The sequence below is a fragment of the Petaurus breviceps genome, unplaced genomic scaffold, assembly GCF_028583685.1.
Source record: "Petaurus breviceps papuanus isolate PSGF00001 unplaced genomic scaffold, PetGlider_PUasm1.0 90603, whole genome shotgun sequence".
In the NCBI taxonomy this organism is placed as follows: domain Eukaryota; kingdom Metazoa; phylum Chordata; class Mammalia; order Diprotodontia; family Petauridae; genus Petaurus; species Petaurus breviceps.
In genome coordinates this window covers 1,736,167-1,760,352 of record NW_027187284.1, presented here as the reverse complement: position 1 = coordinate 1,760,352, position 24,186 = coordinate 1,736,167, and the positions used below count along the sequence as shown (strand labels likewise).

At 35.0% G+C, this 24,186-nt stretch overlaps 1 protein-coding gene across 8 annotated transcripts in view; it reads left to right on the top strand.

The window, feature by feature from the left end:
* Nucleotides 1-24,186, top strand: part of DMD (dystrophin) — a 2,504,498-nt gene that overhangs the window by 880,745 nt on the left and 1,599,567 nt on the right. For all 8 annotated transcript variants that reach the window (XM_069063824.1, XM_069063827.1, XM_069063826.1 and 5 more), the window contains one exon: nucleotides 23,306-23,429. In XM_069063824.1, the coding sequence (XP_068919925.1) occupies nucleotides 23,306-23,429 (124 nt within the window). The remainder of the gene's footprint in view (nucleotides 1-23,305; nucleotides 23,430-24,186) is intronic.

Below are 24,186 nucleotides of genomic sequence, written 5' to 3'. Positions count from 1 at the left end.
AGAGAGAGAGAGAGAGAGAGAGAGAGAGAGAGAGAGAGAGAGAGAGAACAATGGAAGAAAATATGCTTCAAACTTCACTCAGTTCTCTTTCTAGAAGTGAAAAGCATGTTTTCTTATGAGTTTTGAAATTGCAGTTAGTCATTGTGTTAATCAAAGTTACTAAGTATTTCAAAGTTGGTTATCTTTATAATACTGCTTTAACTGCTTAAATTGTTATCTTGGTTCTGCTTATTTCTCTTTGTGTCAATTCATACAAGTCCTCCCAGGTTGTTATGAAATCATTACCTTCACCATTCCTTTATAGCGTAGCAGTATTTCATAATTTTTATATATCATAATTTGTTCAACCCTTCCCCAAGTGATAGACATCTTCTGAATTTCTAATCATTTGCCACAACAAAAAGAACTCCAATTAGGGGTGGCCAGAGAGCACAGCGAGTAAGAGCACCGGCCCTAGTGTCGGGATGACCTGGGGGACCAAATCCGGGCTCAGACGCTTATCATCCACCCAGAAACACCTGGCCGTGTAACCTTGAGCAAGTTACTTAATCCCAATTGCTTTAAAAAAAAAAGAACTCCAATTTTATTTTATCTATTTGGATTCTTTTCCTCTTTGGTTTCTTTCAGGTATTAGGAGTTTCACCATGTAAAAGGACTGTATGGTTTAATAGCATTTTTGACATTTTCCAAACTGCTTGCAAGAATGGTTGGACTAATTCATAACTTCACCAACATACCTATTTTCACACATTCTGTCCAGCATTTTCCATTTTCCTTTTTTATCTTCTTATCCAATCTAATGAATAAGAAATGGTACCTCAGATTTGTATTAATTTATGTTTACCTAATTATTAGTGATTTAGAGCATTTTTCCGTATTTTTGCCTTTCCTTGTGTCCCCAATGCTTAGCACAATACATGGTACATAGTAAGTCCTTAATAAATGATAATTGACTAGCTGATTGACTTAAATATGATAAAATCTACAAAGTAATTTCATTTTTATGTCAAAAAGTTTCATGTGTTATGAGGCCCTATGTGTTATGGGCTGTTCCCCCATATGTAGCATGAGGGTACAGCTCAAAGAGAGGCAGAATAGACATCTCTAGCCTCTTCTCCCCCCACTACTCTCTAGAGTAGACTTTATTTTCTTTCAGTAGAGAAAGCAGAAAGTTGTGGAGGACAGAGGCTTCACCATTTTGCTCTCCCCAGAGAGAGGACATATAATGCAAGAACTATATCTCTCTGTTCCCTTAAATATTATCATTCCAGGAGATATGATCAGGTTTATGTTAACTTTTGGTCATTGTTTCATTATTGATAGGAAGAAAGGCCCCAAGCTTTATATCCAAGGACTTGAATTCCTTCCCAGCAAATACCAGTCCTACAATAACACATACATAGCAATTTTCAAAGAAAATCCACTTATAGAAATCAGAAGCAAAACAGAAATCATAAAAGGTATACATAGGAGAATATGTACTTCACAAAACAGAGTGAAAAAAGCTGTGTTATGAAGAGTGATGTAATTCAGATCATCTAATAGAGAATTCAACCAAGGGAAAATGCTTTGAAGTCCTAGTGTAGTAAGCTAGGGACAGGAACATGATGGAGACTGTCTGCTTCTTTTATGTCTTCCCACAGTCTTTTCATTTGGAAACCTATAGGGGGGATGACCTCTTCTATCTTCCATCTCAAAGCTGCAAACCAAAAGGAATCAAACTACTCAACTCCTCAAATCTCTCTCGGACTAGTTTAATTCTTCCACACAGATAATGCTGAGGTGGCAGAAAGAGAGAGGGGTTATCCCTTGTGTATTGTAGAGTTGGAGGGGCCAACACTCCCTCCAGGACTACCACTCCCAGCATCCCTGGTTAGGGTTGCAGAGCTATTTCCTACACCAAGGTGAAACCTGTAAGAAAATAGAATATATCTGATAAAACATTCCCATTTCTTTTTTTTTAATTTTTTAATTCATAGACAGCAGTTATCTCTTCTGAGACAATATAAATTCCTTACCTGTAGAAACTTTTTTTTTGTTTATGACATAGTCTACCATAGTACCTGTCACATAGTAGGTGTTTAAAAATATTCATTTTACTACATATTACAAAATTACATTTAAATTTTTTAACATTTATTTTTAAAATTTAAAACTTTCTTCCACCTACTTCTCACCTATCTCTTGAGAATGCAATATATTGATCATAAATGTGTCATGTAATACCTGTTTCTATATTAGCTATGTTGTGGATGGCAACACATAAAAAATTCCAAGAAAAAATAAAGTTTAAAAAGTATACTTTGATCTGCACTCAGAGAACATCAGTTCTCTTTTTGGAGGTGGATGGCATTTTTTATAATAGGTTCTTTGGACTATTTTAGGTGATTGCCTTGATCAGAATGGTTAAATTTTTCACAGTTGATCAACTTTGCAGTATTTCTATTACTGCATATAATATTCTCCTCTTTTTGATCTCTTCACTTTGCCATCAGTTCACATCAGACTTTCCAGGCTTTTCTAAAATTACCCTTTGGGGTGGCTAGATGGCACAGTGACTAGAGGACCAACCCTGGAGTTAGGAGGACCTGAGTTCAAAGTCGGCCTCAGATACTTGAGACACACACACAGAAAAAAAAACTGGTTGTGTGACCTTAGGCAAGTCACTAAACCCCAATTGCCCTGCGTTCCCCCCTCCAAAGAGCAAAACAAACAAGAACAACATCAAAAAAGAAAAAAATAGTCAAATCACTGGGCAGCTAAGTTTTGCAGTGAATAGAGGACTGGCCCTGGAATTAGGAGGACCTGAGTTCAAATCCGGCCTTAGACCCTTAACATACACACAATAAAACTAGCTGGTCAAGTCACTTAACCCCAATTGCCCTACCTTCCCCCCTCCAAGAAAAAACAAAAATAAATAAAAAATAAATAAAGCTACCCTTTGTTATTTCTTATTGCACAATAGTAGCGCATCACAATCATACCAAATTTTTGGTAAACAAATACACATAATGAAGCAAAACAGTTTTCTTAATTGGTATGTTAAAAAAGGGTTTGAAGTTTATTTTTTTCTTCTCCTCTTGCTAATTATGGAATAAGAAATTTTAATATGATTTTTAAAATTTTTCAACTATTTTTATTTTAAATAATTTTGCCATGTTGTTTCTTTTCTTTAAAATTAAATGATAGCTATAAAATGATTTCCTGAGAAGCAAAAGAGCTAAGAACCAAGTTTATTAAAAAGATTTACACTTGTATTTTGGCATCTTGGACTAATTCCCCCCCCCCTTTTTTTTTTTTTGCTTTTTGGAGGCCAATTGGGGTTAAGTGATTTGCCCAAGGTCACACGGATATTTTTGGTGATAAGTGTCTGAGGCAGCATCCCAACCCAGGTCCTCCTGATTCCAGGGCCAGTGCTCTATTCACTGCACCACCTAGCCACCCCCTTGGACTAATTTTTTAAAGCAATTGCAGTGTTGCCTATCATTTAAAAAAATGTTTTTGACCCGAGTGTTTTATAATCATATTTATTAAAGTGATATTTATATGTATACAAAATGTATATAACATGTTTATATATGGATATATACATGTTATATATAACATATGCATTGAGCTTATACTGTTTTAGAATTTGGACTAAAGATATAATTAAAAGCAAGGATGAAACTAGGTTAAAAATAAACATGATGGAAAAAGGCTATAGAACGAACTATATTTTTTTTAGAACAACAAATTAGATTAATTACATAGTTAATTATTTGCTTTTTACATACTTTTTGAAATATTTTGTAATTGTCTAGTATTTTTATATTTGTTTTCTTAAAGAAACTGAAGTATGGAGATGTCGTGGCTTAAGTTGAATATATGTACACTCACTGAAAGGTAGACATTGTTTATTTGGTTTTTTTGCCTTTTGGAGGGCAATTGGGGTTAAGTAACTTGCCCAAGGTTGCGCGGCTAGGTTTTTTATTGTGTGTGTGTTAAATGTCTGAGGCTGGATCCGAACCCAGATCCTACTGACTCCGACTCCGGCACCGCGCCACCTAGCTGCCCCTAGACATTGTTTTTCATTTAACTTTATTTGTTTTTTATCCCAAGCATCTACAATAGTGTCTTGCATATCATAGGTGATTTTTAAAAAGCTTTTTGGATTGGATTACGTCATAAATATTTTTAAAGCTAAAACCAGCCACTGTGCTAATTGTTGTCCACCTGAATATCCAAAGGTCACTCATTTTATTTTTACATAACACACTTTCTAGGGCTACATCCCCTACTTTTACTTGCATTAGTTGCCAAGGTGCTCTGAGGATGGCTCAATACTTTGCCCCCTTAGGAGGCAAACCTAAGAGGATAGAATTTCTAATAGTGCCCATCAGTAAACACCACCACCCCTCCCCCTCACCACAATGATAAGTTCTCCATTGGTTATCAGCCAGGTTTAAGTAGTTTTTAGAAAGTAGATTTATTGAGCATATAGCAGAGACAATTAAAAAAAAAGCAAAACCTGCAGACACACTGTCCCACAAATACCGTCTGTGGCATAATGGGTACAAATTTAGAGTACAACAGTGGTAAGGCTCATATGTTGCAAAAGGGTAAATTCATTACTTCTGATTATTGAAAGGCCTTTATTCCATGTGTGGTATTGTTCTTATGCTTCTATGAAGCCTCTTGCTCCCTTGGTTGCCTATCTCTTTGCATCTGTATTTGTCATTATTATATTTGCTGTCTTTCCCTCCATGATTCTGGCTGAATATAGTGCAGTCACCAATAATATGATCAGTAAAGTGGTAGGGATGGAGTGTAACACTTCATCTTGATTTACTGCCTCCTTCTTTTTTATCCTCTGGCACAAATACAAGGCTTTGCTTCCTTAAAGTGTTGCCAAGTCTAGAAACTTCTGAATACTGACTACTTTACTGGTGTGCTGATTGGTTCCAAAGATGCTTGCTGCATTTATACATGGTTGAAGAGGCATTATTTAATCTTTCACTGTCAAAAAATATTCCTTATGTGTTATTGTCTGTGTTCATCTAATGCTCAAAGCATCCTGCTCCTTTAAAATGATTGAGGACAAAATCAATAGAGCCTTCTGTATTTGTATTAATTGAATAGGGATAGATACACTTATACAGTATGGTTTCCATTTTCTGCATAGTCCTCATTGCCACCCTCCCCCCATATATCCATATATAATAGTTACTGAAACAGAAGTAGAAATATTACTTTTATTTTTTTATTGTGAGAGTTGCCCCAATTAGGAACATACAGTGCTGTAAATTACTTGTGGTAATAATCCCTTAGCTACCTCACAGAAAACCAAAAACAACTAAAAGACCTGAAAAATGAAAAATTGATTGGGTGTATATATGAAGATAGAAGTTGCTTTTGAATGGAAAGTTATTGAATCTACTGAGAAAAGCTAGAGAAGTGGTAATAGTTGTATATCAGATTAAGATCACTTCTATCATTGCACAGAACAGCTTCTGAACCCCTGCTGGAAGTCACTCAGACTTTAAAGACTCAACACATAAAAGCATTAAAATGTCTTTTAAAATCAATCAGCATTTACACCAAGAGCATTTAAACTTTGAATTGCTTCCCACCAAGACCAAAGTTGTTGGGAGGGGTGTTTTGAAAGCTTCTGTAGATGATAAGATCCATGGCCAAGCTAAGAAGCAGAAGCAGCCTTTTCTTGGGGACTCAGAATCTTCTCCCTGAAGTTGACATCCAAAATGGAATTTTCCACAGAGGTCCCAGCTAAGATCTGGAAATAGAGAAATATCTCATTGCTAGGCTACCTCAAAAGTGGGGCAGATTATTGAACTTTATTTTCTTTTCTTTGTTACTACCTCATCACCTCTTTGTATATTTTTCTTCTAATGATGCTACTTGGGATTCTAACTACTGATTCAGCAGATAAATTCAACATTTATTAAGTGACCTCCATAGGCAAGGCACTGCACTGTGCTGAGTGTTGGGTAAAAGTGAAAGAAGTTAGGGGAACAATGTACTGTTAGCCAAAACAAAAAAGAACACATAAAATCTTTAGCTATGTGATAGAATGAAGAGGTTGTTGTAAAGGAAGGGCCAAAATGCAATCTAAAATCCCAGAAAGGAAATGGCAGCTAAGAAATGTTTTGTTTACCCAATCTCTAGAAGTCTGTACCCAGTGTCTTTACTCAATCTTTAGAAGTACAAATGAGAGGAAATGTCTAAGGACTGGACCTAACTCTGAGAAAGTCTCTCTGGCCTGGCCACAGAATCAATGCTCAAATTCTCTTTGGGCTATGAATATGTCTTATAGATCTCATATAGCAATTTTCTATTAACCTAGATTCTTTCTGTGGAGTTGTCATGGAATTTGCATGTTTGTGTGGTACCAATGAAGTTTATAGTCAATTTTCTTAAGATAGAGAAGAAGAAATTTATTTGGGTTTTTTTATTTTGCATGTGTGTGAACCTCATTCTACAAAATATACACATATATCAAATTCAGAGGACATCTTCTAAGAAGTACATATATCTCTGATCCCTTTTCCACCAATCTTCTATTTTAGTTTGGAAATGAAAGGGAGAGACATTGAATTGAAGACACTTTTGCATGTGTCTTTGTCTTTACCCTTTGTTTCAATAGCAAATAAACAAGCAAACAGACAAATAATCATCACCTTCTGGCCAGATAACTGATGTAGAATGACCCAAACTTGAAGATTGTCCATCTTGATAGAACCTGCCAGAGTATGGACTTGTAAGGGCATATACATTAAGAGCTCAGATTCAATTCCACATCATAATGAGGAAATCAGAGCAGGAGTTTTATGGAGGTTGATTTATTTAGACTGTGAAAACAAAACAAAGAAAAAAAAACTTTAACAAGATTCTATACCCAAAGCTATTAAAAAATAAACGTCCATAGGATTTGATGGGATTGGTGAAAAGATTTTTTTTTATCATAGAAAAAGAGAACTAGTTTAAAAACAGAAAATAAATGTAGAGATAAATGGGCACTTCTTTGGATAAATGATTTAAATGGTTACAACAGGAATTGTGGTTGGAGTGAATCTTCACTTGCACAAATATCTCCATAATGCATACTGAATATCATTAAAGCCATGACACTATACCAAAAATATTCTAAACAATATGTCTGTGCTCTCGTTGTTTCCTATGCACTTTTAGTAGCCATGGAAAAGTTAAGGTAATTGCAGGAGGCCCAGAATAGAATCACAAGTTGCATAGAAACAGTGTAAAAGAAGTGTCAGTAACTTCTACATCTCCACAACAATATTTGAAAAAGTTTTTTAGTCACCTCAAGAGATCTACAGCCCTTTGGTCAAGATGAAAAGAAAATTCATAGTAACTAGGAAATATCCAGTGATGGGCTAAGAATTTCAGGTCCATTGGGGATAGGTGGTTAGATAGATACATCTAGGTGGCACAATGGATAGACAACTGGGCCTGGAGTCAGGAACACTTCAGTGCAAATGCAACCTCAGGCATTTACTAGCTGTGTGATTGGAAAAATCATTTAATTTCTGTTTACCCCAGTTTCCTCATCTGTAAAATGGGGATGACAATAGATATCTTGCCTTGTAGGGTTATTGTGAAGATCAAATGAGAATATTTTTAAAAGTATTTAGAATAGGAAGGGTATAGTAAAGTACCTTTCACATAGTAGGTGCTATATAAATACTATTTATTATCATTTTTATTAAAATAATAAGTATATACATTAAAGCAAATCGTTCCACAGTTTATGTTTAAGAATTGTATATAGTTATGGAAGATATCCAAGTTCCTGTACTAGAAAGCAGCAAGTTAGGAGAGTAATTTCTCCTCCCTCTTCTTCATTTCCATAATCCATGTAATTAGAACTACTGTACTAGAAGAAGACACTGCATACATACAATAGAAAGCAGAGCTAAACACTCTATGCAAATATGAATGAAAAGAGAGAGAATGAAGAGAAGGAAGATAGTTTCAAGGAGTGTAATTCCTGGCAAATATGAGTAAGGCTATGGAGGGAAGGCAAGGAGAACCTAGTACTAGAGTACTATAAAGAAAGGACTTTCAGGTCCATAGTGCCAGGAAATGTGAGTTGCCTTTGCCACAGGGGTATCCTTCCTAACGTTTTACTCCAAGGTCATTCTTCCCCTGGGTGATAATTTGTGTTTTTGTGGGGGAAGAAATTTCAGATTTTGGTGGACACTTTTTGTAGCACTTGTTTTTACTTTGCCTTCAAAGTAAATGTCATTACTATAAGCTGATTGTGGCTGCTGCCAAATTATTAATGGGAAACACACCAGTAGTGTTTCTGGGTTATGGTTGAGAAGTAACTTCCTCAAGGCTTATAACTAGAACTGCAGAAGGCAGCTACACTCTGGGGACCCAACTTGCAAGGGTAAATTTGAGCGAGAGCTACATGAATAAGGAATAAAGGGGTCTATATACATGGTACTATATATAAGCACAAAAGTATCCATCTCTTTTTTTAATTTTGAATTATGTTTTTTCTAAAAAAAAATGGCCTTTTAAAATATTTCAATTTCTTACATTACTTCTGGAAAATTTGTGGTAGTTGACATGGAACAGGGATTCTTAGATTAATTTATAAAAAGGCAAAGTCCACATATTAGTGGGAAAAGGTAAGGATTGGAGAAAAATGGGGGGGAAAGGTAAAAAAAATGCATAATAAAGTGCATAGAATTCTATTTTTATGTAAGAACAAGTCCCAGATAATTTGTCTTAAGTGTGTGGTGTGTGTCCCAAAATTATTAATATATTTTTATCAAGGGATTCTCTGTATTAAATTGAGTCAGAATGTCCAAGGGTGTTTAGTTCATCTATAGATGTTTTAATAATATTTCTATTTAATAATAGTTTATCTATATCTTTGTGCATCTTATATTTCCATTATGAGGGATGTCCATGAATAATCCATTTTTTCACCCTAGTATCATTGTAGAGAAAATCTAGGGAAAGTGAACCCAAGCATTTTAAGTGGGATGAAGTAAAAGGGAAGTGCTCCATCTAGGGCTCAACATTTGCTTCTACAAGAACATCTGGGACTTTTCCTTTCTGTTCTTTCATTTATAATAAATAGGAAATCTTATTTTAAAACGAATGAAGATGTTATGTCCATGTCATAGTTTCTGTTCATAGATGCATTACTATGACATAATTTCATTTCTCACTTAGGAAAGAAGTTAATCCTTTTATTAAACTATTTGAAGAAGAATTTCTTTCCTACCTTTCTAATCCAATGAGAACTTTATTTTAACTGAAAGATATGCCTTTTGGAGTCTGCAGTTTCATAGAATTTTACCTCCAGCTATTAGAATAATGTATTTTCTGTGTATATTCTTTACTATTTAGCTGTATTGATACAGTGCTATGTAGGATGTTAGACTCCGGAGACCTGGATCCAAATCCCTATTCCCTACTCAGCATTATGTTCAGCAAGTCACTTTGTTTTGCTAGGCTTTAGTTTTCTTATCTATAAAATGAAGTAGTTGTCTTATATGCTTTCTTACGTCTCATTCTTCTCTAAATCAATTATTCTTTTTCATAAGAGCTACCATAGTTCTTTAATTAGGGGGAAAATACAACTGTTGTTTTCCTCCCCACCTAAGAATTTTTTCAGAATAATCTTTTCTTTTTTTTTTTTAAATAATTTAGGTTAAGTGACTTGCCCAGGGTCACACAGCTAATAAGTGTATGAGGGCAGATTTGAACTCAGGTCTTTCTGACTCCAGGGCTACTGTTCTATCCACTGCCCCACCTAGCTGCCCCAGAATAATCTTAAAAGAAGTAATGAATAAATTCTCTACTAACATTTTAACACCTGGAAGAAAGCATTTTGAAACTAATTATTTCCCAATTTTGTTAATTAAAATGATATATAACAACTTTAATATATCCATTTCTTTTCAAGGTAAAATAATGGTTAGTAAAAAAAAGAAACAAAAATAACTATAGAACCTAAGAGATAAAGAGGAACTTGGAAGTTATTTAATTTGAACACCCAGTAAGAATTTTGTTTTTGATAGACAGACAAACATCTCTGTTTGTATACTTCTAGTGACAGAAAAATCAGTATACCACAAGGCAGCATGTTCTATTTTTGAAGTTTAAATAGTTTTTATTTTTATATTGAACTAATATCTACCTCCCTCCAAAGTCTTATTAAGACAATCTCTTTTCTTTGTAATCACACAAGACATTAATTTGTTTCTTTCTGTTTAAATATGGTTAAGAATTGCTAAACAATTCTAGGGTCTGCCATTACCTCACTTGGTGATGCCGAGATGGTCATTTAACTTCTCTGGTCTTGAGTTTTGTCATTTTTAAAATAAGGTTATTCAACAAGATGACTATTAATGTTCTCTTCATGTCTCAGATTCTATGATTCCTTGATTGTCCTTGAAAATCTTACCTTTCTCAGGTACAACTTCTCCAGTTTCATCACATGATTTAAATCTCCTTCACTATTTCATTGACCTATCTCTGCAGATCCTCCAGTATGTCACTTCTTGTTGTTTAGTCATTCAGTTGTGTCTAACTCTTCATGGCCCCATGGACCATAGCATGCCAGGCCCTTCTGTACTCCACTGTCTCCTGAAGTCTGTCCAAACTCTTGTTTGTTGCTTCCATGACATAATCTATTCCTCTCATCCTCTGCTGGTCCCTTCTTTTGCCTTCAATATTCCTAATGTCAGAATATTTTCCAAAAAGTCCTGATGTCTCACAATGTGGCCAAAATATTTAAGCTTCAACTCAAGTATTTGATCTTCCAATGAACAGTCTGAATTAATTTCTTTAATTATTGAACTGATTTGATCTCCTACATATCCAAAGGACTCTCAAAAGTCTTATCCAACACCACATTTCAAAAACATCAATTCTCAGCTTTCCTTATAATTCAACTCTCACAGCCATATATTACTACTGGAAAAACCATAGCTTTAACTATACAGACCTTTATCAGCAAGGTGATATCTCTGCTTTTTAGTATGCTGTCCACATTTATTGAATCTTTCCTTCCAAGGAGCTAGGGTCTTATAATTTCATGACTGCAGTCACTGGCATCTACAATAATCTTTGAGTCCAGAAATATAAAATCTGTCACTGGTTCCATTTCTTTTTCCTTTATTTTCCAGGAAGTGATGGAATCAGTTTCTATGATGTTAAGGTTATTCTTTTTCTTTTCATGTTGTTTCAAGCCAATTTTCATACCCTCCTTTTCCAGTGTCATCAAGAAGCTTCTTAATTCTTCTTCACTTTCTGCCATCAGAGTAGTATTTTCTGCATATCTGAAATAGTTAATATTCTCCCAGGAACCTTAATTCTGAATTTTGACTCATCCAGCCTGGCATTTTGTGTGATGTACTCTGCCTATAAGTTAAATAAGTAAACTGACAATATATAGCCTTATAATCTTTTTCTAATCTCAAACAAATCAGATGTTCAATGATTGGTTCATTAAAACATGGTGTCTTGTCTTGAATGCTATATTCCACATTTGTTCTCTCCAGTATAGTTCTCAGGGGGATGGTTACTGCTCCTTTTTTTGGATAATGTGTGTTTGTAAATGAAGTTTAAGATTACTTTCACACATTGCAAAAGGTACCATGAGATGGCTGGACTGGTCAGCCTTAGTGTTAGGAAAATCTGGGTTCAAGCCCTACCTGTGGCATGCAGGCTGAGTGAATGACCTTGGGCACATCACTCTCAGTGCCTCGGGCAAATCTCTGAAACAGGGAGGAGGAAAATAAATGAGTTTGGTATGAATCATTCTTTATTATCCCATGTGAATACTCAGTAATCACCAGGTCTCTGAGTGCTGACAAATAATCTATTCTATAAATAACCCCCAAGAATTTTCCAAGAATTAATCAACCTCAAGCTCACAAATCTATTTTCTGGAGTCTACATTTTTCCCTGGAAAATCTTCGCATCTATCTGAATTTTGTCTTCTAGTACCAATTCCTTCAGTGCCCTGGGACAAAATGAAGTGTTACATAGAAAGAATAAGTGGCTTTCTCAAGGACGCACAATGAATTAGTGGTAAATAAAGGGCTTAGAGGAAGTGAGGTGGCACTTGATAAGTGCCAGACCTAGAGCAAAGACCTGGGTTCAAATCCAATGTTAGATACTTAGTAGCTATATGACTCAGCAAGTCACAGCCTCTATTTCCCTTAATTTCCTAATCTGTAGAATAATGATATTAATACCATCCTCCTCCCAGCATTGTTGTGAGGGTAGTAATTGTAAAGCACTTTGAAAACCTTAAAATACTACTATATACATTCTAGTTACTTTTTTATTAATTAATTATTATTATTCTCGTTCAAAGTCCTCTGTTCATTCTACTACACCCACAATTATCTCAGAGATTTGAGATTTAAACGTATTTAAAATTATGTGCCTACAGTTGTTTCTTTGTTTGTTTTACTGTCTATCATGGACTTCAATTTTCTTATAGACATGTTTGTTATATAATTTCAATATTGAAGACCATTCTTTTGTGTTTTTCTTTTTTTTTTTTTTTTTGCTTTTTGGAGGGGGGAGGGTAGGGCAATTGGGGTTAAGTGACTTGCTCAAGGCCACATGGCTAGTAAATGTGTTAAGTGTGTGATGCCGGATTTGAACTCAGGTCCTCCTGACTCCAGGGCTGGTGCTCTATTCACTATGCCACCTAGCCACCCCTTGAAGACCATTCTTAGGGAAGAAAAATATGTTTTTGGGAATTCTACTCTCTTATTTAGAAATTACTGGCAATCAGACTGTCACTTAAACTCTCTGGGCCTAAGATTCTTCCACTTTAAAATAAGTCTCTACTTTTACTCTCTATATAACTGGATTTTTTTTTTAAAAAGCACTTTTAATACTTTAAAGCACTGCATAAAGCACTTCTAGTATTAATGTGATAGCATCTATGTTAAAAAAAGCAGACTTGTTTTTCCTTTGTTCTTCATGGGCTGAGGAAGTATTTTAAAAATCCACATTTTTATTATCCTTAGAATTATATTTTGCAAGATTCATCTCAATCTGACTTTTAGTCCTGTTGTCCTTACCTGGATAGAGTCTTACTGTTATTTTAGATTCATTCTTCTCTTTTCTATATATTCATTACTACATTTTGTATCCTTAGATGACCAAATGAGGTAATGTTTGGAAAACACAGCATAGCGCCTGGCTTAGATTAGTTATTCTGTTTGTTAGTCATGTCTGACTCTTCATGATTCCACTTGGGATTTTCATAGAAAAGATACTGGACTAGTTTCCTTTTCCAGATGAGAAAACTGAGGCAAATAGAGTTAAGTGACTTGCCCAGGGTCACACAAATAGAAAGTGTCTGAGACCATATTTGAACTCAGTTCCTCCTAACTCTAGGGCTGGCACTCTATCCACAGTGCTACCCAGCATCGCCATATAGTAGGCATTTAGTAAATACTTCTTCCCTCCATCCTTGTTGCTTCTCTTCTTAATCATTATGGCCATATTTTGGTTTTTATTTTCAGGATTTCGTTTTTATTCAATCATCTGTGACTATGGCATCTTCATTCTGAACTCTTTGAAATCAAGTTTTTCTAAAGTCAGTATTTCTCAAGCTTTTAATTTCTATCCATCAATTTATCTATCTATTATATATCTGTCTACTCACAGGACCATATTCTTTGCTATGAGGAATCCTAGTATACTGAATATTTAAATGGGCAACAATGAAGGAGTCCTAAGTCTGGGACCTGGAAATTCCTGTTTCTCCTATCCTTTTTTATTCCTTTACTGTCTTCTTCCTTTACTCACCCAGAACACTTACTGGAAGAAATTCAAATCCAGAATCTAATATGATGTTAAGTTGGGAAAAGTAGGCAGCAAACTGTAGGTTGAGGCTGGGACTGGGGAAGAAGAAAGACTTCAGATAATGGGGAGAATTTTCAAATCTTACTTCATAGAACTCCATGGCCTAGAATGGTAGTTCTCTAAGTGTGGTTTGAAATAAATGACCCATCAGGGTCACTAAGATGCTTTTCAGCAGGACCATGAAGTCACAACTATTTTCATGATAATACCAAGATATATGAATTACTAATCTAAAAACTTAGATACATGTAACTTACATAAGCCAAAGGTCTTTGGAGGGTCTTAAATATTTTTTGAGATTGTAAAAGGGACCTGCGACCAAAAAATTTGAGAATTGCTGCCCTATAAAATATCTGATTGTAGTCAATTTACTAATTTATCACAGATTTTTGAGTTATAGTCACTTTTTCCCAAGTTTGTCTTCACTTCTTTTTTCATTAAACATTTTTCATTAATTGATCTGAATTAAGAAGAGAAATTTTGCTTTTATTCTACCCTTAAGCTGATGAAATTGACACTAAGTAACTTTATAAAAGTATTTTAAAGTTCTGCGTTTAATAAGATAAATTTCTCTCTCACTTTGTTTCTATCTCCATATATGCATTTCTGCTATTATTTGCTTGATTTTCTTTTTGGATGTTAACATGAAAACATGATGTCATATCTATGTATACAAATAAGAATAATTTTATATTCACTTTAAAAGTACCTTCTTTTATGAAATACTGAATAATTGTTAAAGCACTATTTAATTGAGAAAAATATTTTAAATTTTCCCCATAGGTCTAATTGGAAATAAAAGCAATCTAGATATATTTTAGGAAAAGTTAGACAATTTTCAGTGCTATTAAAAGAAGTGTTGCAGCATAATCTGATCGAATTATTTTTTGTCTACCTCAAAAATATATTTTGTGGTTGATGCTCTAAAACCTAAAAATGCATAAATAGAAAAAAATCATATGAAAATTTAATTGTAATAACATAAGAATCTTTAAAGTATATATGTATTATGTATGTTTGCATGTATATATGGGGGGAGTGGGAAGCAACCAGGTAACTCAGTGGGTAGAATTCTATGTCTGGAGTCAGGAAGTTCTAATCCACACTCAGACATATACTAGCTGTGGGACCCTGAGCCAATCACTTAATTCTCTTTGCCTTAATTTATTAGAGGAAGAAATGGGAAACCACTCCATTATCTTTGCCAAGAATACCCCATGTACAGTATGCTCTGTGGAATCAGGAAGAGTTGGACACAACTGAACAGCAAAAACAAATGTGTGGTAGACCATAAAAGATGATGCCTAATTCTATAAAAGAGGAAAGGACAGGCAAAATCTGAACACAAATGGCAAGATTTTGAATGGAGGAAATTGTGCAATGTGCTGTCACTGTTAGAAATAGTAAAGTCAGAAAAAAGTTTGGATTCTTTTAAATCTTTGCAAATGGTCTTTGATCATTTTTTTTTCTTTTTTTGAGTGGCTCCAAATCCCTTCTAAAAAGAGATAGAATGTTACCATATCTATCAAATCTGTTCTGATTTACACACTCAGGACCATCCTATTCACACAGAAGGTGATTAACCTGGATTTATATTTTTTTCTTATATAAAATTTGAAGGAAATGTACTTAACAGAAAGGGAATGGAGTACTGCTGTCATCACAGTTCCAAGGCCCCATAACCGTACCAGATAGAAAGCCTTTATGTAGTTCCCAAGAGCTGAATTTTGCAGTGTTCTTCTCTAAGTGGGACCTGCATGGTACCTGGCCATAGCAGGAAGATGGATGCCTTTGGCTGCCTAGCTCAAGAGGAGAGAGGATAAGTCCAGCTTGAGGCAGTCCCAAAATCCAAAGCAGGTGGCCCAGTCAGTTTCTTTCCTCTGGTATGGTTGTCCATCATTTATTTTCCTCTGTGAGATCCCTCCTGGGCTTCTTGCATGTGGTCTGCATGCCCCAATCCCTCATGCTTTAGTGACCAGGGACAGCTTCAGCCTCTGCTGCTTCTGCCTTTTCTTCAGCACTGACTATTCTCTGTGTCACAGAATTGGCAAAAACAGTGTCCCTTTCTGTATCCAAGCCCTTCATACTGCTGCCCTTTGTCATATATATATATATATATATATATATATATATAGCTTTGCTTTAGTGTGAAATCTGGAGCAGAGAGCCCCAGGTTATGTACATCATGTGAATACTGACTTTTTTTTATTGGAGATGGCCTTGGTCTCCAGGTCTCCAAATATTTCTCCAGAAATTTTTTCCTTCTGTACTCAGCAGCCCATAAGGTTTGTGCTGCTCTGACACCTGATGTGGTAAATAAGCCTAGATATGCCCTTTTCGCTTGTTTTCTCACCATCTCTCCTTCCCAATACTTATTTTTTCCTTCCTTTCATATTTCTCCTTAATTTTTTTTAAAACAAGATTGAGGCTTTCTGATATATCCTTTCTTGTGCCAAAGCAAAAGGTGCCAGGAGGTGGGAGCTGAGGGGTGGGGGGTAGAGGCAAAAACTGGTGACTGCTCCTCATCATCATTTTGATTCTTCACATTGACAGATCTGATTTATTTATTTTGGTTAAAAAACAAACAAGAGCTTTTCATTGTATTTGGCTTCACCAATAAAATAAGAAATTATCCTTGAAAAAAAATAAAAATAAAAAAACAAATTAAAAAAAATTTAAACAAATTTCTTCTTAATAAATTCTGGTATATAAATTGAGATACACCCCCGCTCCAAAAAAAGTGTGTGTGTGTGAGAGAGAGGGAGAGAGAGAGGGAGAGAGAGAGAGAGAGAGAGAGGGAGAGAGAGAGAGAGAGAGAGAGAGAGAGAGTGCATGTCCACATGTGTGTATGCAAGGCACTCTGTGATTGTAGTGGGGCAAAGACGATTCTTTTGAATAACTACATAATTTGATGCTTATTTTGTTTACATTTTTAATTTGTTTACGAAATCCCAAATTAATGAAGTATGAATTAATAAGGCTTTACCATATTGCATAATTTAAGTCACAGTGAAATGAAAGATGCTAAATCTCCATATCATGAAGATGGCAATAAGAAGTATCTTTTATGTTTTTGTGGTCACAGAAGAAATACTCATAATTTAAAATGTAATCTCTTTTCTGTGATATTGCATGTTCCTATTACAATAGATTCTTGAGAATACGCCTCTCATTTTCATGGATTCTTATGATTACTTTGTATTATTATTTGTATTTTGATTATATCATATATTATTAATATGATTACTTGAAGCATTGGCACAATTAAATAATAATGTTCATCAAAATTTTCATTTTGCCACATAAGAGGGTGATATATTTGCTACCTCTATAATGGCAAATTGTTAAGATATATTACTATTTGTCTTAGTAACTAGATAACTCTAACACAACATTTCAACCTTTGTCCCATTCGTCTTATGAATAGAAGAGCAAAGTTCAAAGTTTGCCGTTAGTGTTAGAGGGTAATCTAAGCTCTTCTAAACCTCATTTGAATAATAATTGTCTAGTACATATAATTATAGAGAGATTAAATCAATAAGACTCAAAGAACTTACCTTATTAGTTGCATTTTCCCTGCTTGTTACCAAAATACCAATATACCTTATTCTCACAGACAAGTTATATTTTAATTCCATCTAACTGTTTGACCATGAAAAACAGAAAATAATTTCAAATCAGTTATTATTATTGTTGTTGGTGTTCTTGAAATGTAAGTGGCCATTAATCAAAAGAGCAATCTGATTTTCTATCCCATATTCTAGTGTAGGCTAAATGCAGCATTATGGCCTCAGGGATTTCATTTTTAATTCAGTTGTCTGTTCAAATTTGAAGAATACAGTCTGTTTTAAAATGTATTTATGTTTTCATTTTTTTTATTTTAAAGATTCTTAAGGGACCATTCTTAACCTCTCTTTCACTTGTGTAATTTTTTTTCCTTTCTATTAACAAGAGTAACTTTTTGGAGGTATAATAATAATAATAATAATAATAATAATAATAATACAACCCACTAACAAAAGAGTCTAACTCAAAACAAGGAGTCACAGTGTCCATATTCCACCAATTCTCTATACAAGGTTATGTCTCAATAAAGTCAAAATAGCTAATCAATGTAATTTACTGGATTTAAAAAAATCAAGTCAATTTATAAAGTCAAAAAGAAACATAAACAGCAATTCAGGTATAAAATATAAAATCAACAAAATACTCCATTAATCAAACTAGTATAAAGTGCTTTTCAAAACTAATTTTATATGTAAATGTATACATATACATATATACACACATACAAAATAGATGTGTGTATATATGCATATAAATATCTATAAAATTTATCTAGCTATATATATTTATCTATCTATAAAATCATACTGTACTGAATGTGAGAAGGATATTATAGGAAACAACATATGCAAATAAGAGGTAAGGGAGCAGAGTATCACATTTTTTATGTTGCTTATATAATCTTGAGCTCTTTAGAAAATGTATAATCCAAGTTGGGCTATAGAAGGTTGTGGGGACCTTTTAGCAGAAGTTAAAAAGTGATACAAACCATCCCCACCACCTCAGCAACCATATCCTTTTAGTCTCCAATGGATGTAGCCAAAGCTTCCAAGCTCAACAACCCTAGGAATATGTTCCCCACACCTATGGATGCCTCAAATGGTAGGCCTGGCTTCCATCCAGTCCCCCAAACCATCATAGGGGTGATGCTTGTGGAGATGCAACCTGGAAACTGAAGCTGCAAGTACTTCATCTCCTGTCTTCCCCAGCAGTAGTAATTACTAAAGGGAGAAGGTGGAAAGTGGGAGTTGGGGGGAAATGCTCATCACCAAAGTTCTTGGAACTGTTGAATGTTTCTATATCAGAAATGCATATGGTTTTATCAGTGCAAATGATATTAAAAATGCATTGTCATATGCTTTACTGTACCCTAAGGATCCTTAAGCCCTCCAACTTGTAGTTGAAACTTCCTATTATGTTTTGTTTCCCCCTATTAGAATAGGAGCTCCTTGGAAGCAGGGACTGTCTTTCTTTTTCTATGTGCGTCCATGGAATATCACTTAGCACAATTTTTGCACATGGTAGGTGCTAAATAAACGCTTTTCATTTATTTATTCAGTGGTAGCATGATAGGCAAAGGATATAAAGTTTTACCAAACAGATTAGCCCTAAAGAAAGAAAAGATTACTGAGAGATTACCATCATATCTGGTCTAGTGGGCTTCACAGGACAATAGAAAGATTACTAGATTTGGGGTCTAATGGGCTAGGGTTAAATCCTAGCCTTACTTACTTTCTGACCTTGGGCAAGTCACTTAGACACTCTAGCCTGAATTTCTTCATCTACAAAATAAGAGGGAAGCATTGATTAGATAACTCCTAAGGCCCCTTCCTATACTATGACTGTGTGAAGACCATGACACATGGTTCCTGTGAAGTAAGTCGGGTACATTGAGGTAGAAAAGTCTTATGAAGGGATTTATTTTTGAAGCAATGGTCCCTCTGGGAAGATATATGGAGAACAAAGATTTTAAAGGACAGAAGAAAAATAGTTTAGGAATATCATCAGTAGTAGACTCACATAAATTCAAAGACTGGACTTGTTATAGCCCAAGAGACTCATGAAGTCACAAGGCTAAATAAAGTTGAATGAGGGCAACTTTAAACATAAGAACAGCCAGTGAAAAGACAATGGTGCTTTGTCTAAATTAAGTTTCTCTTCTATTTCAGAATCTATTTCTATTCTATTTCATCCATGCACATGGGAAGAGATGCTATTTTCCCTGGAAAACTTAATGTTTCCTGAAACTGGCCAGATAGTTTGATGCACCTTATTGAGTTTGTAAAACTTAAAAGTTGTGTAATAGCTCTCTAGACGACCTTTAGAAGAAAGGACTCATGATAGCTTTGTGCTTAAATCTACTCCACATTTATTGAAAGAAAGAAAAAGATGGGGAGGGAAGGGGGAAAAGGAAGAAAAAACCTAGGTAAAAGAAGTATCACAGGTGAAATTTAACTTTCAGCTTTCATATCTAATCACAGTTAGAACCTTATGCCAATTGGTCATCAGGCTTTACTTAAAATCTCCATCAACTCAGTGTGGAAACTGTTACCATGGCAGCAACTCCAATAAAGGCTTGAAGTGTGGAGAAGCAATTGTATCTGGCAAAGTCTCTAGAAAACTGATTTAGCCTTAATTCATTGGAAAGGTATTCTTTGCATAACCTACAGAAAGTCACCACATGTTCATAAAGTCCAAATGTCACTTTAGTGATTGAAGTTATATTTGTGCATTAGACAGAACTGAGTGCTTTAAAGGGAAGTATGTGCTTTATAAGATTTTCAGAGTACATAAGGTTCACATTTGATGATTTCATGAAATGTCTGTTAGTATAAAAACTTTTGTCTGCCCTTTCAAATTACAAAAATCACTTTTTAAAACCTTATATCTATTTCTAACATTCATTTATCTTCATAGATGCCTGAACTTATTTATCTAGAAGCCAGATTTCTTTCTGTTGTTAATGTTTTCCCTGTTGATTTATCTCCTTATGTTCAAAGTCTTTGAGTTTTCTTCTTCCTCTGGTAATTTCAATCTTTTTCTCCCTTTATGTTCCCCTATTGCTCACTTCCTGACTCTCCAACTCCCTCCCTTCTGATGGTTTTATGGTGACTGAATCTCAAAGTATCTCAGCCAACTCCTGTTTTGGACAATTTATAGTACATAGTTCTCTGTCTTAAGTGATTTTTGAATGGACTTACCTTGTCTGAATGCTAAGTATTTTCCCTCAGGCTTAGTGGGATGGCACACAATCCCTGTATGTTTCCTGCTATCCTGTCATACTTTCTCTGTTCCTCACTTCTCTAACCTGGCTTTGGAAGTTCATAGAACTGCCACTTGTTACTGGGTTAACTTTTGTAATCTGGGTCTTTATGGTGTGGTATAAGGGAAACTGGGTGGGGTAGAAAGTAGTGTTGTGCTCCATTTCAAGTTAAGATATATGTCCTGCCTCTTTCCCTTCTGAACCTGGCAGAGATACTTTGTAGCACAGAATGATGCCCTTCATAGTGTTTTATAGTCTAAGGTGATGCAGAGGTGCTGGTTTTCTGTCCTTGCCCAAGCACACTTCCAAAGCCAGCAGTTAAGATGTCTATTGCGCTGGAAAGAGGGAGAGGAAACCAAGTGTTGGGGTTGTTTTTTTGTTGGTAGGTGTGGTTAATTCATTCCCATTACTGTTAGCATGGGATGTGGGGGAGGGTGGCTGAGTGAGTTCATTGTAGACATAAGGTTATATTTTTTATTCTTTTGACTTCTGGGTACCCTAAACCATGGACACAGGTGGAGTTTATTTTTGGTGCATCATTTCTATTTTGGAGAAGTTTTAGGGGTCAAAGGAATCAGAGAAAATGTCTCCTCCTCCATTTTGTGTCCCTACCAGGAAGTAGATATTCATTCATCTTCATTGTACCCATTTCATTGAAGATAATAAAAGAAGCATAGAGAAAGGTCCCTTATTTTGAAAGGCTTAAAAAAACCAGGTGAAACATTTAAAAACAAAATAAGACAGGATGACATTAAATGCCAAATTAATGATCAGACAAGTGCTAGAGATTGTCAGATCATAGAATCATGATTCGGAGTTAGAAGGGAAACCAAAGGCTCCTTAGATGCATCCCCTTCATTTCATAGATGAAGAAAATGAGCCCAAGAGAGATTAAATGACTTCATCAATGGTATGCATTATTAAATAACAGAAACAGGATTTGAACTTAGTTCTTGCTCGAAGGCAAATGCCAGTAGCTCCCTATTGCCCCTAGAATCAAATACAAAATGTTCTCTTTGGCATTCAAAGCCCATTCAAGCCCCCTCCTACCTTTCTAGTCTTTTCACACTTTACTCCTCAACTCACATTCTTTGACACAGTGGCACTGCCCTCCTGACTCTTCCACAGAGAAGACCCTCCTTCTCAACTTTATTATCGCTTACTTTTCTCATGCCTGGAATATTCTCCCTCTTCTGCTCAACTACTGACCTCCCAGCCTTCCTTCTTTTCACAATTAAAATCCTGTCTTTTAAAGAAAACCTTCGCCAACCCCTCTTAACTCTAGTGTCTTCTCTCTGATAATTATTGCCTATTTATTTTGGGTACAGATTGCTTTGTCTGCAGTTGTTTGTATGTTCCCTAGATTGTGAGTTCCAAAAGGGCAGGGACTGGCTTTTGCTTCGTTTTATATTCCCAGTACTTAGCAGAGCACCTGACCCACAGTAGGCCCTTAATAAATTGTGACTGATGGAATGAATCAATGAATCAACAAGCATTAATTAAATGTCTCTGTATAGTATTAATTATGCTAAGCTCTGGAGGAAACAAAGCCAAAAGTAAAAGAGTGTCTTCAAGAAGCTTTTATTCATATGAGGAAGATAACTTACAAATAGAAGCATATACAAAGTAAATAGAAGGTGATTTTGGAAAAGCTAGGGAGAAGTCTTAATGGACAATGTATCTGCCCTAAGCCTTAAAGTATATGAGGAATTCTAAGAGATAGAACTGAGGAAGAGATGCATTCCATGCATGGAGGACAGTCACTGCAAAGGCACACAACAAGAGATGGAATATTGTATATGAAGAATGTTGAGGAGACAAGTTCAACTGGCCTGCTAGTACATGGAAAACACTAGGAAAAGTAGATTAGGACAATGTGGGGAAGGGTTTAAGATGTTAAACAAACAAGTTTATGTTTATTCTTAGATGTAATGAGGAAATAATGGAATCGATCAAATTAGGGAGTGACATGGTTGGATCTGTGACTTGGGAAAAATCACTTTTGCAGTTTCTGAAGAATGGATTGTAGGAGGGTAAGATTTAGGAAGTGGAACAATTATGAGGCTATTGCTGAAGTCCAGGCAAGAGACAATTAAACCTTGGTTGTATATATGGAGGAAAGGGGGAATGAATGAAAACTAGTGAAGGGCTAGAAATGACAAGATTTTGAGATTCATTGGTCAAGTTAAATGAGTAAAAGTTAGTAATTAAGGGTGACAAGGAGTTTATAAACCTGAGTGACTAGAGAGTGCTGTCATTAACAGAAAGAGCAAAGTTTAGAAGAAGGATGAATTTAGGGGTGAGGAAAAATTGGGAGAAAGTTAGTCTGTTTGGGAGATTTTGAGTTTGAAATGCCTAACGGGCATTTAGATCAAAATATTCACAAGGCAGTTAGCAACAAAGTAATGGAACTCAGAAGAAAGACTATGGCTGGATATACAATCTATGAGTCATCAACATAAATATGATAAAGGGATGTAAGGGCTAAGTAAGAAGAGAACTTTGGTAAATTTTCCTAACAGTTTTACTAGACCAATAATCAAGGAATTATAATGTTTGATTTTATGTTTGTTTGTTTTTTTGTTTGTTTTCACATCTCAGGTTTGATGCTGATACAACTGAACTTCACAGCTGGATGACTCGATCAGAAGCTATATTGCAAAGCCCTGAATTTGCAATATATAGAAAAGAAGGCAACCTTTCAGACCTCAAAGAAAAAGTCAATGTAGGCTTATGCATAAGTTTTTGCTCTTTTTCCTAAATGATATTAAGTTGAAAAAGTCCAAAGTATACTGTATTCTTATGTTAATGTTGAAAATGATAAAAAATAATATGCCAATTTAATATCCATATCTCAATCTTGAAAATACAAAGTGAGGTTAAAGTTGACTGACTACTTCTTGATTTTACTGTTGCTAGCTAGATGTCATTTTCATTAATGATCTAATTACAATTTATACAGTTAAAATATTCATTTACATTGACTATTGACTAAAAGGCATCATGTCTGCTTCCACTTTTTTAAATAGAAAGAAGTGGCTAAGGAAAGGAAATTGATCTGCTTATATATGTGTTTGTGCCATAGGACCAAGGATCAAACTTTGTATGACATTTCTAAATAGGTATTGATTTAGAAAATTTCAAGTAGCTTTATTTAGATTTTGTCAACTGTGACAATACAATAGTTTGAATTAATTTTTAGTCACTAATGTATAAGATGCTTAAATTTTACAGGTATGAATTGGATTCTCATATTTGTGTAAGCCTCACTCGATATTTTCTTGTAACAATTTATGAAAAGATAGCTTGTTTCTTAACTAAAGAAATACTCAATTATCATTAGATTCTTCATATGAGAATCCTGTAGTAACAAATTTGCTAATAATTCTTCTTTATAGATATAAATTAAGAATTGGTCATCAACTCTCTCTAAATACACACACACACACACACACACACACACACACACACACACACACACA